The sequence below is a fragment of the Centroberyx affinis genome, unplaced genomic scaffold, assembly GCF_046629955.1.
Source record: "Centroberyx affinis isolate AG114_WGS23_722 - 3 ecotype Tasmania unplaced genomic scaffold, CSIRO-AGI_Caff_v1 ptg005157l_1, whole genome shotgun sequence".
Lineage (NCBI taxonomy): Eukaryota > Metazoa > Chordata > Actinopteri > Beryciformes > Berycidae > Centroberyx > Centroberyx affinis.
The window spans coordinates 2,771-19,405 of NW_027282559.1; the positions used below are offsets into that span (position 1 = coordinate 2,771).

General features: G+C 40.4%; 1 protein-coding gene and 1 long non-coding RNA gene across 2 annotated transcripts; one reads left to right on the plus strand and one right to left on the minus strand.

The window, feature by feature from the left end:
* Positions 1 to 2,598: 2,598 nt before the first annotated feature.
* On the minus strand, positions 2,599 to 11,057 carry LOC139666839 (transmembrane protein 87B-like; the record flags this gene model as incomplete). Its single annotated transcript, XM_071546175.1, has 4 exons — positions 10,839 to 11,057; positions 6,356 to 6,428; positions 4,968 to 5,065; positions 2,599 to 2,730 (listed from the first exon to the last, which is right to left on the minus strand). Coding segments are annotated over exons 1-4 (453 nt in total), but the record flags the coding sequence as incomplete, so codon positions are not given.
* A 2,156-nt stretch (positions 11,058 to 13,213) lies between these two features.
* Positions 13,214 to 16,193, plus strand: LOC139666838 (uncharacterized). Its single transcript, XR_011696920.1, has 4 exons — positions 13,214 to 13,325; positions 14,725 to 14,779; positions 15,323 to 15,359; positions 16,100 to 16,193. It is a non-coding gene; the product is annotated as an uncharacterized lncRNA (long non-coding RNA).
* The last annotated feature ends 442 nt before the right edge of the window (positions 16,194 to 16,635 follow it).

Genomic DNA, 16,635 nt, shown 5'->3' on the forward strand with positions numbered 1-16,635 from the left:
AAAAACAATATGATCCCTACTCCCTATAGGAATGTTAAAGGGTTATTCATGATTTTTGCATGAGGGTACATAGGAATTTATTTATAGAAATGTTTTCAATTGCTTTGAATGAAGCTTTCATCTGCTTAGACTGCACCTGGGCCAGGGATGAACTTTGGGACAATCTAAGCAAACTGACATACCGTATTTCAAAATATAAGTAGGCTAAATATATTTATGAAAAATATATCTGGCAACATTTTTCAAAATGTGAGTAAATATATGTATACATCCTGGGAAGTAGATTTTAGAAATATCAGTAGGCCTTTATATATTCAGGAGTAATGTATGATGGGTTAAGCTCATATTCCAAAAGAAACTCTGGATAATATATCTTTGGATAATACACATTTAATCAAATGTATTCCTGTACCATTTAGGTAAATACATGTAAATGCATGTATAACACATATGACATCAAGGACATATATATTGTTAAAATGTATGCAAATATATACATATAGTTTTTGCATATGGGTTGGCCCGAATTCAGCTTTGCAATACTGTAAATGTCCACTAGGTGTCAGTGTAAAGCAAGTGAAAAACTGGCACGCAAGAGAACTGAATATAACCATTCCACTACAGGCAAGGAGAGACACAAACTAGGGTTACAAATGAAGCATAAAGGGCCAATAACACAGTCAACAATGAGTAGTGACAGTTATCTAACAATAACGGGCTTTATTCACTTCAATTGTCTTAAAACAACTCTTAAACATCATACATCATAAGCTCAGCATCCTGAGATGAGAAAATACAATAATTATGTACAATCATAAAATCTGTCCTAATCAGATTTGATGATGAAATCTGTGAGTGCAAACATTGATGAAAAGGACCATCACCTTAAAAGGGGGGAATGAGCACTTCTTTCCCAAAATGTCCTGAATGTTTGAATGACTGAACTTTCTGCTACAGTTCATCCACCAGCATCACATTTAAATCAAATATGCAATATGCAATGCAGTTTATTTCTTCCTTATGCACAAAACGGATATGTTGGAGGGATTTCACTGACAGTAAAGTAAATTCTAGATCCACCATCCCTCCACTTTCTGCCATAAGTCCCCTCAAACATTGATATGCCAGCGAGGTACAGAGGAGATGTTTGCATGCTAAACGCTGATTATCATTCACTGAGCTCTCTCTCCCTCCCTCTCTCTCTCCCTCCCAGGTATAGGTTCCCTCCAGTAATAATACATGAAGGACTCTTCTCCCTCATCCATTAGTCAGGAAGGAGCCGAGGTAAAGGAGGGCTGATCTTTGGCCCTCGCACACACCCACACCTATCATTAATAATTGAACGGATATTAATGCGGATAAATAATTAAGCTTTGGGGGGGTCTCTTTAGCGTCCTAATGAGAAGTGGGGGACAGGCGGCTCTTTATTCTTATTGCCTCTTGCTGAGAAGTTTGTCAGTCTGGGGAGAGGTGATGATAAATGGGCTGTCTGGTAATTGGCAAATGGAACCGAATTGATGTCAACACTGTATTGGACTTGTGCAGTTGTTGACAAAATTGCCCATATACCGTACATTGCTGCAACTTGTTGAACAGAAATACTGACAATCTAGTTTTTAAGCCTTCATTTATCCAGAATGCTCTTTTTTTAGCTATTCCCTGCTTTACATAGGTTTAGAGTTAGGTTTAGGTCAGGTTTAGGTTTAGGGTTAGGGTTAGGGTTACCATCATACTATCAGCTGTCAATCATGATAACTATCCAGCCTAATGAAATTATGATTATAATGAATCTTTCTGTGTGTGTGAGCAAAGATTTTCTTGTCAGTGACACAGTTTCTCTCTTCCTTCATCTATCTCTCAATGTGGAATCTCTTACCACTAAGGTCCCTTCCTTAATAGAGAGAGAGCAAGAGAGAGAGAGAGAGCAAGAGAGAGAGAGAGAGAGAGAGAGAGAGAGAGAGAGAGAGAAAAGGAAATAAGGAAATACGTTTTTACTGTTTCAGTGGATAGTTTTAGGAATTATGGTTCATGGTGCAAAACACCATCAAAGGGGAAAAGCCAGTCAGTTGGGGTATCAAGCCTCAAAAAAGGACATTTAAGGAACTGGCTTTGACTTCATTTCTTAGACTTTTTGAGCATTTTTTAAATTAAAAGAACCTTTTTTTTCATCATCTCAGCTTGTTAATGAGAGACAGTGAGAGGGAGAAAAAGAGAGATAGACTGTGGGTGACATGCAAAGATTGAATCCACGATGTCAACATTGATGGAACCCATGACATTTTGATTACATACTATATGTGCCATAGTTTGCTGAGCAACATGGATACCCAAAATCTCTGCTAAAATGTCTTAATGTTGTGATTACTGTATCTATTTCTGTAATATTACCCATTTCTGAAGTATTTTTCACCATTTACTTCCATTCTGGAGCAGTGTCATAATCAGTAATGAGAGTATAACTGGTTTGCTCCGCTCATTAACAGCCCATGTAGGTGGGCTAGCTGTGTGTGTGTGTGTGAGAGCGTGTATGTATGCATGACTGGGGGTCTGTCGGTGTGTGTGCGTGTGTCTGTGTGTGTGTGTGTGTGTGTGTGTGACCTTGTGTGACATGATGTCATGCTGGCAGGTGATCAGAGGATACTGGTGGAAAATGTAGAATCCACTTCCTCCTCCTTCCTTGACCTCCGTCGACTGGAAGTAACTTCTGACCCTCGTCTCCTGGACCAACCACTGGTAAACAAGTCAACAAGTCAACAAGTCAACAAACAAACAAACAAACAAACACACAGACACACAGGCAGACAGACAGACAGACAGACAGACAGACAGACAGAACGTGTGTCTCTAAGAAGTTTTATTCAATTTCATACAACTGATTCCAAAACATGTTGGGACTGAAAGTATTTTCCACAGAAAAATAATTTTAATCAATAATGAATAAATAATATCTGAATGTTAATTATCCTGCATGTTCTACTGACTTTATCTTGTTCTACTAACTTTATCCTGCATGTTCTACTGACTTTATCCTGCATGTTCTACTGACTTTATCCTGCATGTTCTACTGACTTTATCCTGCATGTTCTACTGACTTTATCCTGCATGTTCTACTGACTTTATCCTGCATGTTCTACTGACTTTTTCTTGTTCTACTGACTTAATCCTGCATGTTCTACTGACTTTATCCTGCATGTTCTACTGACTTTTTCTTGTTCTACTGACTTAATCCTGCATGTTCTACTGACTTTATCCTGCATGTTCTACTGACTTTTTCTTGTTCTACTGACTTTATTCTGCATGTTCTACTGACTTTTTTCCTGCATGTTCTACTGACTTTTATCCTGCATGTTCTACTGACTTTTATTCTGCATGTTCTGACTTTTATCTTGTTCTACTGACTTCTATCCTGCATGTTCTACTGACTTCTATCCTGCATGTTCTACTGACTTTTATCTTGTTCTACTGACTTTTATCTTGTTCTACTGACTTTTATCTTGTTCTACTGACTTTTATCCTGCATATTCTACTGACTTATTTTGTTCTACTGACTTTTATCTTGTTCTACTGACTTTTATCTTGTTCTACTGACTTTTATCCTGCATGTTCTACTCAGTTTTACTCAGAATAATACTACTACTACTACTACTACTACTACTAATAATACATATATTTTATAGAGCACTTCTCAGGGTACTCCAAGGCACTTATATAAGTTAAAATGATCATAGAAAACAACCCAATAAAAACATATACCACACAACATTAACCACACATTAAAAGCAGTTCTGAAAAGGTGAGTTTTGATTAGTGATTTGAGTCTCTGATGAGGAACAGGAAGCTGTGGCTCTCAGCTGTGGGTTTGATGTGTAGGTGGAGAGAGAGACAACAGGCCAGAGAGAGACGGGTTTTTCCAGTCTTGTAAAAGTGAGTCTCCCCTTTACTCAAACCTCAACCTGTCTCTCTGCTGCAGTGCATTCTGGTCTCTCTCCTGCTTTCTCCCCGTATGACTGTTGAAGGCTGGTGCCATGTTCTACTGACATTTATCTTGTTCTACTGACATTTATCTTGTTCTACTGACTTTTATCTTGTTCTACTGACTTTTATCCTGCCTGTTCTATTGAATACTAAATAATAATACCTGAATGTTAATCTTGAACTTAGCATTGTGGCTCTAGTGCCAGTGTGGGTGTTGATTTTCAGTTAATGTGTTAATATTTAACTTCTGGTCTCAGGTGTTTACAGAGTGACTCAGCCAATCAGGATTCAGGACGGGGACAATGATGTGATTTTATGTAGCAGCACATCAGCAGAAAACCACAGAGGAAACACTGCGGTCTGTCAGAGATTAAGCCTGCAGGTCAGTGTTATCACCTGAACACGACGTGAGGAGGTGGAGGATAGAATAGAATAGAATAGAATAGAATAGAACCACCTCCATTACTTACCGTTCAAGATATTCTGGTCACTACCCATAATGAACAGAGAACAGAAGAAGACAGAACTGGACAGTGTAAAGTAGAGTAAAGTGGAGAAGAATAGAAGTACAGAAGAGTGGAATAGAGTGAAAGATACTACAGTAGAGCAGAGTACAGTATAGTACAGCAGAGTAGAATATAATGGAATACAGTAGAATGTAGAAGAGTGGAGTAGCATGGAGTAGAGTACAGTATAATAGAGTAGCATAGAGAGGAACAGTGTGGAATAGAATAGAACACAGCAGAGTCAGTAGAGTACAGTAGAGTCCAGTAGATTACAGTAGAGTACAGTAGAGTACAGTAGCGTCCAGTAGAGTCCAGCAGAGTCCAGTAGAGTCCAGTAGAGTCAGTATAGTAGAGAACAGCAGAGTCAGTAGAGCCCAGTAGAGTCCAGTAGAGCCCAGTAGAGCCCAGTAGAGTACAGTAGCGTCCAGTAGAGTCCAGTAGAGTCAGAATAGAGTAGAATAGAGTACAGAGTAGAGTGAGTCTTACGTCGGGGTTGAAGATCTCGTCGTAGCAGTGAGAGTTCCTCAGATACCAGGAGACATTCAGCTTGACCGGAGAGGAGGGGTCACAGGTGTCTGACAGCACTGCATATACACACACACACACACACACACACACACACACACACACACACACACACACACACACACACACACACACACACACACAAACACAAACACACACAAAAATCACCAACAGCTGATTTTAACGGTGTTGAAGTGTTTTAGGGCCTCCAGATGTTTTCTATGCCATTTGGAATTGAATGGGAGTGAATGAGCCTGAGCGGTTTGGCAAAACCGATTAAAAATATCTTTAATCGTACAAAAATTGTAAGAATTAATATTAAAGAGATAGAAAACATAAACAATGACCAAAAAACCCCACTGCCTGGAATTCTCCTGGAAACAGTGTAATGTTAGGAAAGGCGATACCAAAGTGACACAAAATATAAATACATCACTCTTTGTGGCTAAATTGGTTCATACTACACACACTTCCAAAACTTGACAAGAGGTTCGGCCGAACATCTAGTTGGAATCATAACAGCTGCTGTCTGTCTCTTTCTCTGCAGTCATTCAAATGAAACCCTTCACTTTGCGTTTGTTTAATTTTTAAAGTCATCATCCTTCCTCAGCAGAGGCGGGGACTTGAGTCAGTTTAAATTGCTTGAGACTTGACTTGATGCATGAGGAGAAGACTTGAGACTTGACTTGGGTTCTGGTGACTTGGGACTCTGACTTGTACTCTGATGACTTGAAAAGGTTTCTAAAGTCTTGACTTGAGATCTTGTGTTTGTGTAAATGACTTAGATTGAAAGTGATGCGATTTGTTCCAGCAGACGACTGAATTTAAATTCTGTTTTCTGAATTTGTATGGAATGATTGAATTTATTGAAGTTGAAACTGATTATAGAAATCAAACTCATGATGCTCTTACCAAGTTTTTATCCTATTAAAACCATATTGCATTGAAAAGTCCTAGATATTTAGTTTTCTTTAAGATATTAAATTGATACTGGACTCTTGATTTGTTCTGACTTGACTTGCTGTTCTACATTTAGACTTGAGACTTAACTTTAATGACATGGGCTTGACTTGGTAATCTACATTTAGACTTGGGACTTGACTTGAGACTTGAGCCTGAAGACTTGAGACCGACTTGGGACTCGAGCAAAGTGGACTTGGTCACAGCTCTGCTCCTCAGTCCAGTCGGAGCCTCCGAGCTGCTCACAGTGTGAACGAGCAGGTAGGGGGGTTTGTTTTCCAGGCTGAACCTGCCATCACTCCTGGTCCTGTGAGGGTCTTTATAATAGAATAGAATAGAAGTTAAAGTTCTAGTTCCTCTTCTACCTGCCGTCCGGAGGTTTGACTTACCGCTGAGTCTGATGATGCTGCTGTTGAACAGAGTTTTAGTGTAGAGGAAGAGGCTGTGCTTCTTCAGCGACTCCTGAAACACACAGACACACACAGTTACACTTCAGAGAGTAAGAATAACAAGAAGTCTACAGGTAAGGGGAGAATAAAGTGTGGCACCAGTAGAGCCCAGTAGAGTACAGTAGAGTACAGTAGAGTATGGTAGCATCCAGTAGAGTCAGTAGAGCCCAGTAGTCAGTAGAGTACAGTAGCGTCCGGTAGAGTCAGTCGAGTCCAGTAGAGTCAGTGGAGTACAGCAGAGTCAGCAGAGTCAAGTAGTCTGTAGAGCCAGTAGAGCCAGTAGAGTACAGTAGAGTACAGTAGAGTACAGTAGCATCCAGTAGAGTCAGTAGAGCCCAGTAGCGTCCGGTAGAGTCAGTCGAGTCCGGTAGAGTCAGTAGAGTACAGTAGAGTCAGCAGAGTCAAGTAGTCTGTAGAGCCAGTAGAGTACAGTAGAGTCTAGCAGAGTACAGTAGAGTCCAGTAGAGCACAGTAGAGTACAGTGGAGTATAGTAGCGTCCAGTAGAGTCAGTAGAGCCCAGCAGTCAGTAGAGTACAGTAGCGTCCGGTAGAGTCAGTCGAGTCCAGTAGAGTCAGTAGAGTACAGTAGAGTCAGCAGAGTCAAGTAGTCTGTAGAGCCAGTAGAGTCCAGTAGAGTCGGTAGAATACAGTAGAGTACAGTAGAGTCAGCAGAGTCAGTAGAGTCCAGTAGAGTCAGTAGAGTATAGAAGAGTATAGTAGAGTACAGTAGAGTACAGTAGAGTCAGTACAATCCAGTAGAGTCAGTCGAGTACAGTAGAGTCAGTAGAATCCAGTAGTCAGTAGAGTACAGTAGAATCAGTATAGTAGAGTACAGCAGAGTCAGTAGAGTACAGTAGAGTCAGTAGATTAGTATAGTAGAGAACAGTAGAGTACAGTAGAGTATAGTAGAGTCAGTAGAGTACGTAGAGTCAGTAGAGTACAGTAGAGTCAGTAGATTAGTATAGTAGAGATCAGTAGAGTACAGTAGAGTATAGTAGAGTCAGTAGAGTACGTAGAGTCAGTAGAGTCAGTAGAGTATAGTAGAGTCAGCAGAGTATAGTAGAGTATAGTAGAGTACAGTAGAGTATAATAGAGTACAGTAGAGTACAGTAGAGTCCACTAGAGTCCATTAACTCTGGGTTTTCCCTCAGCAGCCTCCTCATCAGTGCTTATAACAGACAGTAGAAGCTGTGGCACATGAACTGGGCTTTTAGTCTGTTTTGCACAAACAACTTATTAATAATTAATATGCGTTCCCTGATCTAAAGTGTTACCGTATTTGTTTTTCCTCATGAATTTAAAACAGAACTGTGCATCGCAATAACTCTGAATCAATATTTCCTCTCGATATGACTCTACTGATAGACAATAAACGGTAATATTGGATTTACTGCCCATAAAACAGACAGAGGGCTGAGGGAACGAGGTCACGTCTAAAGTCCTTCTTCCTTTGTTCAGTCCTGAATCCCCTAAAGGAAAATGAAAGCAGTTTTGACCCTCGGCCTGAAACCAAACACGACTCTGCAGCTCAGGAGGAGCGAGCCGGACGGACCGGTTTCCTGCCTCAGACAGCAGAAGAAGAAGAAGAAGAAGAAGAAGAAGAAGGAGGAGGAGGAGGAGGAGGAGGAGCAGCAGCCGGACCGAGACGAAGACGGCAGATCAAATATTGACCTGATAGTAAATCAGTGTGCAGAGGGAGTCGTGTTACTGACTTGTTGCTGCAGCGCTCTTTATGGAAATAATAACCCGCCGTAACCCGATGAGAGGCAGAGCGAGCACAAGGAGATGTGAAGCCTGATATGGAGCGACAGAAAACTAGGATTAGACCGATATACGGGACCGATATCTGGCTTTTATTAAATATCAGATATCGTCACATCTGATGTGATGCAGGTTCCTCCTGACCACAGAGAAACAGACTGGAAAACTGCTGAACAATTAACTGAAAAAAAAAAAAAAAAATTCCAAATTTCAATTTCCAAATCTCAGAGGTTGCAGTTCATTTCTTCAGAGAGAGTTTGGTCCAAACTGGATTTTATGAACCATGAGTTTCAGAATCGAAACCTTCACCAGACTCAAACTCAGTGAATCCTGCACACTCACATCTAGTTTTTTTTTTAAAGGGACAGTCAATTAAAATATGCAATTTCTCATTAAAATGTTTTATTTTTAGTCATTGTTGGGTGTAAACAACAACAGCTGTTCTGCTGTGGTTTAAAAACGAATTTCACACGTCAGAGTTACCTCTCTCTCTCTCTCTCTCTCTCTCTCTCTCTCTCTCTCTCTCTCTCTCTCTCTTTAACGTTTTTAACTGTGTGGGCCGTCCCTTTAACAAAATCACTTTTTTTAAACAATTAAAAAATGATGACAGGAAAAACTTGCGATGATATAAATCGCAGTTTAAATTGCAATTGCAGTTAGATTTTTTCTCAGACTCCCTGACTGACTGTATTATAACTCTGTTACCATGTGACACTACAGGAAGTGTGAGCACACCTGGCGGGACAGGTGCAGACTGAGCAGCACTGCCTCCTCTCACACTGACAACCAGGAAGAAGTAAGAGAAACTTATCTTCCTGTAAGTAGGTTCCTATAAGTAAGTACAAAAAGTTCATTTTGAAATCCTTTCCCTCAAATGTTAAAACTAGAGCTACAATAATATGTTCTCGGAGGAAAATAAAGAGTGACACACTGCTGCAAAATCTGTAACCTGACACTGTTTCAGTTGAATGGAAACAAAAATACTGGGAAAGTAGATTTTATGTCCCTACATAATTTGATTGATTGATTAATTTGATTCTATTGGACCTTTGTTGTTGTGCAGCTGGTTACTAACTGGTACTTTTCTATTTCATGCCACTAAACATGGTGTGACCAAGTCAAGTTTCCAGTCGGTCTCAAGTCTTGAGGCACAAGTCCCAAGTCTAAATGTAGATTACCAAGTCAAGCCCATGTCATTAAAGTCAAGTCTCAAGTCTAAATGTAGAACAGCAAGTCAAGTCAGAACAAATCAAGAGTCCAGTATCAATTTAATATCTTAAAGAAAACTAAATATCTAGGACTTTTCAATGCAATATGGTTTTAATAGGATAAAAACTCGGTAAGAGCATCATGAGTTTGATTTCTATAATCAGTTTCAACTTCAATAAATTCAATCATTCCATACAAATTCAGAAAACAGAATTTAAATTCAGTCGTCTGCTGGAACAAATCTCATCACTTTCAATCTAAGTCATTTACACAAACACAAGATCTCAAGTCAAGACTTTAGAAACCTTTTCAAGTCATCAGAGTACAAGTCAGAGTCAAGTCCCAAGTCACCAGAACCCGAGTCAAGTCAAGTCTCGAGTTAGGGCTGGGGGATATGGACAAAATCAAATATCACAATATTTTTGACCTAATACCTCGACATCGATATTGCAACAATATTGTAGGGATGACCATTGGTGCTTTCACAAAATATTTACACAATGAGATTTTTGATAAATAATGTGGATATAATGACTAAGTGGGTAAAGGCAAATAATAAAACAGCTAGAACAGTCTGGTAAGTTCAGAAAATGACATCACTTTACTGTAATGCAGCCTTTAAAACCAGGAAAAGACACTTATGCCATATCACGATATTACGATATCCAAAATCTAAGACGATATCTAGTCTCATATCACGATATTGATATAATATCGATATATTGCCCAGCCCTATCTCGAGTCTTCTCTTCATGCATCAGGTCTCAGGTAGTGCTGAAACGATTAGTCCATTAGATCGACAGAAAACTAAGATTATACTTCTGATAATAGATTAATCGTTTTAGTCATTAATCAGTAAAAACACCAAACATTTCCTGGTTGCAGCTTCACAAACGCTTCAAAAAAGATGTGCTGCTTTTCTCCGTTTCCTCTCATTATAAAATGAACAGGCTACTTCGAGTTGTTTGGCTGCTGGTCAGACTGAGGAAGACACTTGAACAATCACTTTGGGTATAAGCTAAAATCGATTAATCGATCGTTAATCGTTAGTTGCAGCCCTTGTCTCAACTCTTCTCTTCGTGTAGGAAGTTAAGTCAAGTCTCAAGCAGTTAAAACTGACTCGAATCCAAGTCGAACCGAGTCTCCAGCTCTGCCGGTAAAGCAGCTTCGAACCCAACTGAACTGAACGGAACGGAACTGAGTAGATTTCCCTCTTCGGTGTCTCGCGCTGACTTTGTTTACACGTTAGTTTATGACGCAGTGTAACGTGCAGCACCCCGAACCGACCCCGAAGCTCAGTAAAAACCACACCGCAGCTTTCTGTCGGTCTAATCTATCGTATTAAACCCTCAGCGAGCCGTTAGTCCGGTGTGACGCGACACACCGGGGAAAGCGGATCCGTCAGGTCGGGAACACAACACCACGAACCCCGCCGCGGACAGGGAGAACTCACACTGTCGACGCTCAGGATCCACTTCCCCGGCTCCGACACGGCCCGCACCGGCCCGCCCAGCTCCGTCGCCAGCAGCAGCAGCACCAGCAGTGTGGACCGGAGTCCCGTCCCGGTAACGCCGGACCCCGCCGGACCCGCCGAGCTCGACATTTCTCGCCCAGGAAGAAGAAGAAGAAGAAGCAGCAGCCGAGAAGAAGCCACCGCGACAACTCACAACAAGCTCCGTACTTCCTGCTTCCTGGTGACGTCGCCGCGATACGAGCGCTGCCTTCAGGTGCCGTGGGAAAGATCAAATCTATCCTCACTTTACATTAATTTGGAAAAATGTATTGTTTGGATTCACTGAATATGACAGGAATCTCTGCTCGCAGTTCTAGTTAATTAATTCGCTTCTTATTTTGACCAAATTTTATATTCACAGATCCAAATTCTTAAGCAAAAAGCCAACTGCATATACCAAACAATACATTTCTTCAATATCCGAATGTACAAACATAAAAGCTGTTAAAACGTATAACCACTTTAAGCTACAAGATAGTTATTTAACTATTTCTTTTCTTTATTTTTGTCTTTATTATTAACCTTTAGTCCCCCTGGCGTGTTTGTAATTGTGTGATTGTGATCAAGTTGTATACACAAAGTGTTGAGAACTTGTTGATGTTGTTGTTGTATGTTTACTTGTTGTAATAAAATAGTAAATAGAAAAAAAAAGTGCAAAAAAAAAAAGTGCTGTGGGAATTGGGACACGTACTTGTAATGAGAACTGTATGAGCGATGAAAAAGCCTTCTTTCTTATGAACTTAATTTTGATTTTAACCAAATTCCTTATGCACAAATGTAAGTTTACTAACCGAAAGCCTGGATTTTGTGTTCTTTAAGGAAATTAGACTGTACATTCTACAAGGAGCCTCTTTGCAAATGCGATGAGAAAAATAAAGATGTGTAAAGATATATAAAGATCTATAAAGATATTATTTTGTTTCATTGATTCTTGATGCTTTGGCAATATTGTTGCTGTGACGTTCATGCCAATAAAGCAATTTTGAATTTGAATTTGAATAAAGATGTAATTATATTGCCAGCAAAGCCTCACAGTGTGCGCTTGGACTGTTTTGTATTCCAGCAGCTGATTATAAGTGGCTGTGCACAGGCCTGTTCACTACCCTTCAGTTATATTTCTTTTTTATCTTGGGTTTCTAAGTTAAAGAAAAGCGTAAAAAAAAAAGTGAAAGGCGCTGGACTGAGTACAGAACAGCTTTTCTTCCTTGTCTTGACTGTATTTCTCCAGAGAAGACGGGCCTTATGTTGAGGCGGGTGGAGTCTCAGGCTGTTCTGCATCAGCCAGTAGAGGGCGGTAGAGGCAGTCTCTGTGACCCACCAGGCTCAGATCTGCCTCGTCCTCCTGTCTGACCCGCCTGGCCTGTCCCACAGCAGGGCGGCTCAGTTCATCAATCAACTCATCAAATCCAATTCAGCTGAGGAACTGGAATTGGAATTTGAAAAAAAAACCTCCAGGAAATTGAATTGGAATTTCAGGAAATTTAATTTAATTCAATGACATTCTGGGAAATTCCATGTTTTTTGTTTTTTCTTCCCACATAACTGAGATTCCACATATTGTTATATATTATCAATACTGAATATCATAACATGTTAAAGGAACTGTTCAGGTGGTATTTGATGCAGAACATAACATAAACATTATAAATCAAACATGAATCAAATAAAAGACAATTTCACAAATCAAACACATTCAGTCATAATGTATGGATTACCATTACATGTTACATTACATGCATCAAATATTACTTTTATAACTTTAACATGTTATGATATTCAGTATTGATAATATATAACACTATGTGAAATCTCAGATATCTGGTAAGAAAAAACAAAAAACATGAAATTTCACAGAATTTTATTGAATTAAATTCACCTTCCTGAAATTCCAGTTCGATTCCAATTCCTTCTTCCAGGTTTCATTAATCAGCAGGCGAACGCAACGCCGTTCAGCAGCCGGGTGTCAGACATTCCCAGCAGCACCTGAACGCAGCATAAACGCTTCCTGTGTTTATATCTCTTCATCCTAGGACTTGGTGGGCTTTAGGACCTGGAGCCGGCCTGTCCCTGCCCTCCTGCCCCAGGGGAGTGTGTGTGTGTGTGTGTAGGTGTGTGTGTGTGTGTGTGTGTGTGTGTGTGTGTGTGTGTGTGTGTGTGTGCTGGGCGGGGTTGATGATGCATTGAGAAAGAACTTGGATCTCTGCTCAACTGGTTTTGTGGACTCTGGAAGTGGGAGTGCCTCTCTCTCTCTCTCTCTCTCTCTCTCTCTCTCTCTCTCTCTCTCTCTCTCTCTCTCTCTCTCTCTCTCTCTCTCTCCCTTTCTCACTCTTTATTTTCTCAGTGTGTGTGTGTGTGTGTGTGTCCACCTCTCTCGCCCGCTCTCTGTCACTCTCTCTCCCTCGCTCTGCAGAGAAGCACAAAGTCTCAGTAAGTAGCACAAAATTTTCACTTGGTTATGTCTGTTTTTTCAGGATCTTGGTTTTACATACAGATGCTGGTGTGTTGGTGAGGTGTGTGTGGAGGATTTAAGGAGTGTGTGTGGTGTTTTAAGGAGTGTGTGTGGTGTTTTAAGGAGTGTGTGTTGTGTTTTAAGGAGTGTGTGTGTGTGCTGTGTTGACACTTGATCCTGCAGTAGAGATTAGGTGAAGGTGGGTGATTTGTGGGGAAAAAAGCAAAGTTTTCCACTGGAAGCCTGTCTCCTCCTGCTCCATTGCTTTTCTGTATTCAAAATCAAAGATGATAAACATGTTAAGAGGCACACTCTGTGTTTATTTTACTGTATTACTTTGTACTACTGCATGTAGCTGCTTGTTTCGGAGGTTTTCCGTGTGAATCCTGTCTGTTCCCGCAGGAATAACACACTGATTACTTTGTTAAGGATTGGAGAAACAGATGTTATTGCTGTTATGATATTGATAGTATTGATAGTATTGATAGTATTGATAGTATTGATAGTATTGATGACAGTGAAGCTAAAGATGGTGAAGCAGGGCGTGGGTGTGCTCAGTCTCAGTTTGTAAAAGACGTGCTGTAAGGCAAATCAGCGCTGAATGTATACAAAATGTTACAAAAATAATACAAAATAATATAAAAATAAAGAATTGTTTGGGATTTTTTTTTTTTTTTTTAGGCTACATGTTTGTGTGTTTCTGTAGTTGGTATACAGTATGTCAGTCAGTCACTTTATTAGTTATTTAGTTATTTAGCACAAGTCAGTCAGCAAGACAAGTCAGTACATTATAATTCTAATTTTAATTACTATGAATTAATTATAATTAATTATAATTTTTCATAATAATTAGGCTATGTTCTTATTTTTAATACAGATTTAATGTATTTAACAGTGGTGAGAGTTTTTAAGAAAACAATGTATGAATTCAGTGGATCATCATCATTATTACATTATTGTTATTGTTATTATTATTATTATTAGTAGTAGTAGTAGTAGTGTTATAATTGGATAAAGTTCATTACCTGCAACCAGGAATTAGTCTTGACCCGTTGTATGTGATCACCTGTGAGCTGTCCTGGATTTATCCTCTGGTATCTTAGTGTTTCTTAAGCCCTGGTTTGGGGCCCAGATGGGGCCGCAGCTCTGTGTCTGTGGGTCATGGTCTGGTTTAAAGACACTGGACTCTCTTTCCCTGCTGAAGCTGCTGTAGTGATGCAGGTCTAGCTTCTATTCGTCTCCACTGGCTGTAAAACAGTGTTTGTATGGAACATGTTCAGTCTGATAGATGCAGTTGTTTCTGTTTTCTGTCATTAAACAGGAAAAATCATAATTTTTGTTCTGTTTATTCCCTCTGTCTCTCTCTCTGTCTGACAGACAGCAAAATGTTTCTGGCAAAGAAACTGATAGGAGGAATCCTGGATGTAGTGAGGTGAACACACACACACACCACACCACACACACACACACACACACACACACACACACACACACACACACACACACACACAGTCTGCCTCAGTAGTTTTATTATTCATAGACTCTCTCTCAGCTGAGTCAGTCAGTCAGCTTGTACCTTTAATGATGCTGAAAGACACACTCTCCTGTTTTATATGCTGAGCCAGCAAGCAAGTCAGTCAGCCAGTCAGTCAGTCAGCCAGTCAGCCAGTCAGTCAGTCAGTCAGTCAGTCAGCCAGTCAGTCAGTCAGTCATTCAGTCTGTCAGTCAGTCAGTCAGTCAGTCAGCCAGTCAGTCAGTCAGTCAGTCAGTCAGCCATCCAGCCAGCCAGTCAGTCAGTCAGTCAGCCAGCCAGTCAGTCAGTCAGTCAGTCAGTCAGTCAGCCAGCCAGCCAGTCAGTCAGTCAGTCAGTCAGTCAGCCAGTCTGTCAGTCAGTCAGTCAGTCAGTCAGTCAGTCAGTCAGTCAGTCGTTCTAACCCTCTGTACTGATCTCTGTCTCTCTGTTTTTCCTCCACAGCAACATCGACCCCAGTCAGTTCGTTCCTTCAGATCCTGTGAGTCAAACTCTTCACTTCCATCACACACACACACACACACACACACACACACACACGTACACACACACACACGCACACACATACTCTCTCTCTCTCTGTTTCACCCTGTTCTTCATCTTGTAATCGAACCCATTCTCATGTCTTTCAACTGTCTGTTCAATACTATTCATTATAAGACCCAACAGATAATATATTGAATATTACACTCTCTTTGTGTTTGAAGTGACTTATGATGAGTGACACAGTAGGAGAAGCTTCAGTTCCTAGATCAGTAACATTACTACCAACTAGTTGAACAGTGTTGTACTGAAAACTTCTTACTGTCTGTAAAGTCTTACCTAATAGATGAAGTTTACTGTCTAAATGAACAGTTTATAATTCAGCCTCATTACTGTGATTGGATCAGCACAGATTTCACTGGGTGGAAGTTTTCCTGTGCAAACAAACTAAACCACTTAGACTGAGGAATGTGTGTGAGTGTCATCTAACAGTAGCTTCTTTGTGTGTGTGTGTGTGTGTGTGTGTGTGCGTGTGTGAGTGTGTGTGTTTTGCCTTCTTGCATTTTTTTTTTTGCTTTTTCAGACTGTGATTTGTTCTAGTATTCTTGTGAAATGTGTAGCAACAGTGTTTCTAAAATGCACTGTATACTTGTGCACTGTACTTTATACTAAACTCAACCTTGTGTGTGTGTGTGTGTGTGTGTGTGTGTGTGTGTGTGTGTGTGTGTGTGTGTGCAGCCTCCTGCTCGTCGACCTCTAGCCTACGCTGAAGCCCATGAGAACGATGAGGAGAAACAGTTTCGCAAAGTCTTCCAACAGCTGGCTGGAGACGTGAGTCCATGTTCACTATAACACACCGTCTATATCAGTCTCTATTGTTCACACTGAGGTGAAACACTCCATTAAACTCCATGTTACACTGTAGCTACTATGTCCTGTATAATTACACTGAGGTTAAAGGACCATATGGGTTTTGTTCCTTCCATTCGTTTCCATTCATTTCGTTACGGTACAAAAGTGAACTTGCAGAGACTTGAAACGTGTGTGAGATGTTTGAGGCGATGCAATCACAGTCCTGCCTGAGTTTACTTTCGTCACAGTTACTCTGTTGTTGCATGGTAATTTAGTTTAATGCCTGCATTGATTTGAAAAGTCCACACAGTCTTCTGGTGCGTTCACATGCTGCTGGGAAGCTCCGGCATCCGGGACGTCGGCTGCCAAACAGTGTTGCATTCATGTGCTGTTTGGAAATCAAACCCAGAAGAGAAACGATG